The 8,208-nt window shown below is 49.7% G+C and overlaps 1 protein-coding gene across 1 annotated transcript in view; it reads left to right on the top strand.

Moving 5' to 3' along the window:
* The first annotated feature begins 3,053 nt into the window (after positions 1-3,053).
* The window catches only part of SDC2 (syndecan 2), a 119,620-nt gene continuing 114,465 nt past the window's right edge, over positions 3,054-8,208 (top strand). Inside the window, exon 1 of the mRNA XM_070477365.1 lies at positions 3,054-3,197. Within this exon, the coding sequence (XP_070333466.1) occupies positions 3,138-3,197 (60 nt within the window). The 5' untranslated portion in view covers positions 3,054-3,137. The remainder of the gene's footprint in view (positions 3,198-8,208) is intronic.

Here is an 8,208-nt window from a genome sequence, read left to right as displayed (position 1 = left end):
ACTTCCTTTAGGATTGACTGGTTTGATCTCCTTGCAGTCCAAGGGACTCTCAAGAGTCTTCTCCAGCACCACAATTTGAAAGCCTCAATTCTTTGGTGCTAAGCCTTCTTTATGGTCCAACTCTCACATCCATACATGAGTACTGGAAAAACCATAAAACAGTACCATCTCCTTATTACATAAATTCTCCTACAGATGATTTATTAAAAAAAAATATCAAGTCACTGAGAGTCTCAAAAATGCCAAGAGATTTGGGGTATGCCATCAGGTGCATAGATGCATTCCTTTCACAGATGCATCTGCTAATTCATTTTCACCAGTCTGCCTAAGCTGAAACAGAGCAGTCTCCATGCTCATTAGGTGGATGACCCAATAAACAGCAATAGCTGTGAAAGCCAGTGGAGAAGAGCTTTTCCCCCTTTCACTAAAATTCTAGTTTATTTGATGGGTTCTTAACTGTCGGCGAGATGGGGCGAGTGGCCTTGCCCAAAGCCTGGGGAGCAGACTGGGTCTCTTTTGGGAGTAGAGATGACATTTATATTGTTCATTGTCCTTGGGAAACTCGTTTCAGAAGTCTCCCCATCTCAAGAAATTCTTCAACCCATGGATGAATTCTATGGAACCCACAGGTTCTGAAACCCAGAGACTGGGGTTTGAGCCTCCCTACTTGGAAGCTGCTGACTCTGCATGTTTAGCCAGAGCCTTTTCTGCGGGGGGTGGTGGAAGTGGGGGTGGGAGGGGATGGGATACCCGGCGTTGGTGAGGGGAGCTAAGAATACTTTCATCCAGGTTACAGGATGACAGTGGCCCTTGGACTGGCAGCCCTGCAGAAGTAGGAATGGCCACGTTCAGCCGTGTTCAACCCACAAAGAATCCATCTTAAAAACACCGTCATAGTTCATTGTCCCCAAAACCAAACAAGACCCAGATCCACATTGATCCACAGGTACCAGCTCTATTTCTGTGGAATCAGAAACATCTGATGTTATAACTCCCAGTCTCCTGATATTTTTCTTTTCTGCCCACTCTTCCATTTTTCCAAATTACCTCTTGGCTGCCAACACCTTAGATTTGCCTGTTTGGAGCCTGGTAGTTGGGACTTTTAAACCAAAGAAGTGGACATCTCAGACTCAGTTCTCTTAATGTTTCCTCCATTTCTCTAAATTTCTTTCTCTGAGATTTCTTACATGAAAGGTTACTAGGACATTGTAATTCTCACTTAGAGTATGAATCTAATTTATCTCAAGTTCAAAATTTTTCACTGTCTAGTATCTGTATGTGCTCAGTCGTGTCTGACTCTTTGTTACCCTTTGGATTGTAGCCTGCCAGGCTCCTCTGTCCACGGAATTTTTCAGGCAAGAATACTGGAATAGGTTGCCATTTCCTCTTCCAAGGGATCTTCCCCACCCAGGGATGGAACACGCATTTCTTGTGTCTCCTGCACTGCGGGCAGATACTTTTGCAGTTTTAGATCAAAGTTTATCCAAGAAATATTTATTGTGTATTTTATGAAGCAGGAATGAGAATACAGTGGTGAACAAGACAGAAAGTTCCCTGGTTTCCTAGAGCAGGCATTCTAGGAGCAGAATGGCTCCATAATTCATTCACTTCAGAAGTCAGAGAGAAAAATAATGCTAGAAATAGGAATAGCCATGTTGTATAGTGTACTATAGACTCGGAATTGAAAAAAAGACTTAAAATATTTCAGATCGATTACTTCCATTCAGGAAATAACACCATTTTTTGCAAACTAGAAATTACTTAATCCCTCTTTCCTTTAAAGTTCTCTTAAATCGGTAATTATTCAAGGTCTCCATCCAATTCTCATCAAATTGCCCTATTTGTAGCTTCCTATTTCTGTGCTGAAATGGAGCCTATAAAATACCTTAGGGGCTTAAATTGTGTGAGGCAAAATGGTATTTAAGTCTTTAGTTGAAATTATAAGCTTTGAAAGTGTGGCATTTTTAATTTATGGGAGTATTCCTCCACTTCCTTTTTGGGGGGAGGGTGGTTAGGGAGAGTGGGAAATAGTCAATATACGTTTACTACATTGACTGTCTTCTCTTTTAAATATAATTTTCATGAACTGGAGACTTAGGAACACTTCACACCGCTTGCAGGCATCTGTAAACTTCGTGTCCTCCCCCCCCACACCCCCAACTCTCAAAGCAGTTTCTTATCGCTAATCCAGTTCTCGCAGGCAGAAAAGCTATTAATAAATACATATCTCGTTTTTCACCGATCTTTCTTCCAGAAAAGGGTACGTGAAAAGGAAATAGAGAAGAAGGAGTACGGAGGAGAGAGGAAAAGGAGGGAGAGACTAGCGGAGAAAGAAGCCGGAGAATGAAGGCGAGGCAGAGCGCCGGAGCACGGACTGAGGACGAGCCGACCCAGCGCAGCCGCGGCGCGGAGCCGCCTGTGGCCACTGGTCCCCGGAGCTGCCAATCCGGGCGTAATCCTGGAGGAATTTCTCCGGGTTTCGCTGGGAGTCACACTGCCGCCTCCTCTCCTCGGGCGGCCCGGAGGAGTCAGGAGAAGCCGGCTGGGGAGGAAGGAGGGAGGGAGCGGGTGGAGGAGGGGGGAGGAGGAGGAGGACCCGGGGAGGGAGGCGGCGGCGCGGGAGGAGGAGGAGGCGGAGGAGGGGCGCCGCGGCGGAGCCACTAGCCCGGCTCGGACGCGCTCCTCTCCAGATACTCCCGGAGCTCTAGCCGCGCGGCTCGCGCGCCCCCGCCGCTCTGCCCCCAAACTTCAGCTGCAGCTACATTCCAAGCCATCTAATTTATTCCTCAAGAAAATCCGAAACGGAGCAGCGACACAGGGAAGGAGTCCGCGGAGGAGTAAAACCACAGCAGAGCAACAAGAGCCTCCGAGAGCCGCCTCCCGCCCCGGAGCCACAATCCGGCCTCGCGAGTGGAGGGGCCAACAAGTGAGAAGGCGCCGCGGCCCCGGGGCGCAGCCGGAGGAAGCGGGCGCTCCGGAGCCCCGAGCCCCCCGAGCTCCTCCAAGCCCCCCGAACCGCGGTCGCTGCGGCAGCTCTGCTCCGAATCGTTCTGCGCGGGCAGCGCCGGGCGCTGGGCGAGAAGCTTCTTCTTCCTCGTTGCAAGCGGGCGGCTGGGAGCCACCGGTCCCGGAGGAATATGCGGCGCGCTTGGATCCTGCTCACCTGGGTCCTGGTGGCCTGCGTGTCCGCCGAATCGGTGAGTTGGGCCGGGCGGGGGGCGCGCGCGCCGTTTAGGGTGCAGAGGCCGAGCGGAGTCCACAGACCCCGCGGGGAATCGGGGAGCGCCCCCTGGGGGATGCCCCCCTAACCCCCCGCTGCCAGACGTATCGCTGGGGATCCCCCGAGGATCCAGGACAAATGCGCCCCACGCCTTCTCCCCTGTCCCTTCCCGCAGAAAAGCGCCTCTCGCCGAAGTTACCCCGAGGTCCCCCGGGATGAGAGCGAAGGTATTGCCGTTTTGTCGAACCGCAGAGGCCCCTGAAGACGTCCAACTTATTCGCCCTCCCGAGGGTCTTGCTGCGTGCCCGAGAAGGACCGATGGGGAAGTGGGGAGAGAGGAAGCGTGCATAGGGCTGCGAGGGAACTGGTCCCCTCCGCGCGCTCCCCGAGACCCGAGGATGGCCTGGAAACTTTGGGGGTCTCTTCCTCCGTGCACCCGCCCCCCGCGCCAGCTTCCCTACTGGATTGAATGCAGGTTCTAGGAAGATGGGGCTAAGCTTTTTAAGAAACCCGCGAAATGTCGGGAGAGGAAAGTTTGCGAAAAGTTCTTTTGTTTCATGTTCGCAGTGGCTGGGGCGAGGGAGCAGACGCTACGGGGTAACGCGACCCGCGGAGGCGCGCGGTCCTGGGTCCCGCTGGCGGGGGCGGGGGCAGTGCGTGGAAAATGCCCCCGAAAATGCCGGGGTGCGGACCCTGGACTCCCAGGCGACCCGTCCTGCTTGAGGGTCGAGGGGGCTCGCGGGCCATCAGGGGTGGGAGGGCATCTCTGTATGGATCGCGTTCGAGCGCGGCAGCTGGGCGAGACGGGGGTGCGTGCGGGTGGCACTGCGCTCGGCCTCGGGTCGCCTGGCCGCTCGGAGCCCGAAGCTTCCAGCCTGCCGTGCTCGCCCTCGCGGACCCCGGCCGGGGTGCCCCCAGGCCCGGGGGAGTCTCTTCTCCGGCCGGGCCGGCCGCGGGCAACACAGCCTCCCTCCCCGGCCTCGGTGGTGGGAACTGGGTTTCCCCTCCTCTGGCTCGAGGGTTGGAGCTGGTTTCCCTACGATGCCCAGTGAGCGCCCTCTACAGGGAAATGCCTCCCGGGCTTGCCCTTGTGCCTGGCGGCCCCTACCTGGGCGCCCTGAGCTTTGTCGGGTTGGGTGGGACCCCGACACCCACGAGCGGGTCTACAGCCTCAACGCAGTCCGGGGCCTCGGATAGGGAGGACAGCTGTTTCTACCCCCATCTCGTTCCCCATGCCTCCTCCCTTGGCTACTTAGGAACGTGTCCATTTCTGATAAACTGGACCGTCTCTTCCAAGACAAATCATGTCATCTTTAGGGGTCGTTTTGTGAGTTTTTTTTACCCCCTCGCCTTTGGCGTGTTATTCTTCTCTTCTCTACCCGCCCCCCCCCCCGCCTCCTTTTTTTTTTTTTCCTTTTAAATTGATACGATTTAGGATTGGGAAACCTTTGGCACCGAGCAGCCCATGTGGCCTTGATCATCGGTGCGGAGGGGCTCTGGGTGTGCTAGCAGGTCCCCAAACGTTACGCGAGATTGGAGAGTGTAGCCTGAACACATGAAAATTCGGGTGCTCCGGCTGGCTGTAGAACGCCGAGCCTTAATGGCATTTCTCTTTGGCAAACGATCGTTTTTATCCGTTGGGATTGGTAATCTCCCAGCCAGTTATGAACTTTGGCTCTTTGCACACCAAAAGAGACAGATTCTCTGTTTATTTCAGAAAAGCATATTGCTCATCTTGTTGCAAAACAGGGCAAAGGGAAAACTATCTAAAGGTTTTCTGGCGAAGCCCACCTAAAAAGCTGTGCTGGGCTAAGGAGGTCCCTTTTTGCTGAGTCCGGTTTGGGGGTTTGCTAGAAAGTGTTACTATTTGAAGATTCTACAGGAAGAATGTCTCCTTGGGTTTTTTTCTTAAATCCAACAGTGATTCATAAGGAAGCTTTTTGGCTGAACTATAGCTGTCTTCTTCCGTGACACCCTCCCCCCTGCCCCAACTCTGTATCTTTGGGGTTCTAGTATTTCTCATTTCCAACCAGAATTGGATACTTTTCAAATGAGGTGTTTCACTGTTGTAGATACCATTTTCAGGAGTTGGAATATCATTCAAAAGGGTGATTAGAGATTTTTAAAATGTCAACTGTAGCATGAATGAAGACTGTAGCAGAGAGTCTTTGTGAGGGAGGCAATTTCTCTCAAAAGCAGCTGTTTCAAGGCCCAGGAAGGCCAGTAGTTCATTTAAATTACTTTTCAGTCTCTATTTGTTTCAAGTGAAGCTGCATAAATGAAAGACTTCATTTTTCAACATTTTAGCCATTCTAGTACATTATTTCCAGAACTTTGCATTTTAATGGGAACACTGCAACTGTTTCCGGGAGTCAGAAATAGTGATCATCTGAACTCAGAGCCTCTCTTTTTTTGGAATGAAAAGTGTCTGCAGTTAGTGCATTCTTGAGTTTTATACCAAGTTCAAGGGGGAAAAGAAAAGGAGAGTCTCAGCAACTAAGGCTCAAGGCTATCTGTCTGTGGAAAGGAACCAGTGGCCCTTGGTGGTTCTGCATGCTGGAGACAGCCGGGAGAGCCTGGTCATGGCCATGCATTTATACTTCCCACTGACCATGCAAGGGGAAAGACTGACGGAGTGTGGCAGTAGTGATATGCTGCTGTTTTTCTGTCAATGTTTTACATGATTGTTTATCTTTAGAAATAATACATTGCAGACTGCTATAAACACGTAATTTGAACTGGAGGTATGTTTAAGAAAAGGAAGTGTTTTGAACTAGTGGAATTTTATACCCATGCTTAGATGTGTGTAAATTAAAAGAAACTGTCAAATCATTTGGACCCTTGCATTACCTCTCATGTATTATGAAAGGCAGGCATTGGAAAGTTTGCATTCGAAGGAAAAATTAAATTGGAACCATATAACCTTTTGCAGTTCCTTGAAAAAATAAATTTTGGCTGCTCTAGTAATGTAGCTAATTATACTTGCTAGGGAATCTTAGAGGAACAAGGGCTCTTTCTCTGTTAGATGGAGTTTAGCAGTAGGTAGATGTCTCTTAGAAAGGAAAGATCTTATTAAGATCAGGCCTGTGGAAGAATGGGTGTCCAGAGGAATTTGAGTACACCCTCCAACTCCTACTTCTGGGACCTGGAACATGTAATTTTGATGGTGCTTGCCATTTGAGGGACTGCATAACATGATTACACACGTGGCATCTTGAATAATCACTAGTTTGGAAAGGATTTCAAAAGATCATCTAGGTTTTTTTTCCTGGGTAGAACTAGTCCTCAAATCTCCAGAAGGCCCCCCCAGTGACCTCACTGGCCAACTTAAAGAGCCAGGAGTCTACCTACTCAAGTTGGCAAAACCCAAGGTTGACCCAACCACACAGAGCCTGGCCAGCTCTGTCATTAAGGTTTATAGGGAGTCCGGTTAAGTCTCTGTGTTATCGGCCTGTCTGCTGGCAGGGATCTTGGGTCACAAGAGGAATGTCATCTGAGTTTAGATTCTCATGAGATTGTCTCTCCTCCATTGCCAAAAATCAAACCAGAAGATCTTGCCCATCGTTTTCTTCTTCCTAAGACAGAAGACCTGCTGTTCCTGCCACTGTTGAAGGTACATTACTGTATTTCACAACCACCTGATTCTTTCATGTACCAGAAGCCAAAGAAAGTTTTAGAGAAAAGCAAGAAGTAATGAAGAAGTAGCTTGGTTTTGCAGAAAACAAGCCACTCTTTTTCAATCGCCTGCCAGTACCCTCATCTTAATTCTAGACTTTCAGATTTGAATCTTGAAGTCAGGTCCCTGACGTATTCATAGTTGCTGATTTTGTGACCCGTTGACCACTGCTGCACCGACATGTTGTTCATTCCATGATATTTATTCAACATCTACTAATTGCTCAGCGTAAAGGCGTGAGCAAGCCAGGCAGCCTCTCTGTCTCCTTGGAGCTCATATTTTGGTGATCGAGGTAGCATTCCTTTTCACGTTTTTCTTTGTTGGGGCCTTGCCAACATGTAAAGCTGACCTGGTGGCTCAGTGGTAAAGAATCTACCTGCCAATGCAGGAGACTCCAGTTCGATCCCTGGGTCAGGATGATCCCCTGGAGGAGGAAATGGCAACCCACTCCAGTATTCTTGACTGGAGAATCCCATGGACAGAGGAGCCTGGCAGGCTACAGTCTGTGGGGTTGCAAAGAGTCAGACATGACTTAGCAACTGAACAAGCTAACATGTTTCCCATGTTAGCAGCCATGTCAGCACCCTTCCTAGCCCAAACATTTATCCTGTTTGATTTATTTACAGGATAAACCAAACAACACCTGCTCTTTGATTTATCCTGTACCACTTTGTGTTTCCCTTTTTACCCTGGTGTGGAGTCTGAATACCTCTGCTTTTTCAGGTGGCGCTAGTGGTAAAGAATCTGCCTGCCAGTGCAGGAGACATAAGAGACATGGGTTTGATCCCTGGGTTGGAAAGATCCCCTGGAGGAGGGCATAGCAACCCACTGTAGTATTCTTGCCTGGGATATCCCATGGACAGAGGAGCCTGGTGGGCTATAGTCCATAGGGTCGCAAAGAGTCGGACGTGACTGAAGCCAGTTAGTGCAGCGCATAGCACAGTTAGCCACCTCCCCGACCCCAATCATTTTACATCACGTCTCCCCACCCTCGCCCACTGGCCTCACTTTCATGAATGCTCCCTGGACATGGCCACATCTTCAGTGTTTCTCCTTTTGAATTCTGTTGATTCATATTCACGCTCCCAGTGAGCCTTTTATGATTGATCTAGCCCTGTTTTTCTCTTTCTGTAAATAGTAAGGCAGACTGACAATCCAGATCACTGGAAGTATGTAAAAAATAAAGATTTCAGGGCCTTCTAACAATCAGAAGCCTAAAAGGGGACAGGTAATCTGTATTTTTATGAAGCATCTCAAATGATGCTAATAAAGTAGCCACAATTGATAACCACAGGTCCAGTCACACACTTTA

Source organism: Odocoileus virginianus, chromosome 15 (genome assembly GCF_023699985.2).
Source record: "Odocoileus virginianus isolate 20LAN1187 ecotype Illinois chromosome 15, Ovbor_1.2, whole genome shotgun sequence".
Classification (NCBI taxonomy): domain Eukaryota; kingdom Metazoa; phylum Chordata; class Mammalia; order Artiodactyla; family Cervidae; genus Odocoileus; species Odocoileus virginianus.
The sequence above is the reverse complement of the archived record's forward strand: the minus strand, read 5'-3'. Positions and strand labels throughout refer to the sequence as shown.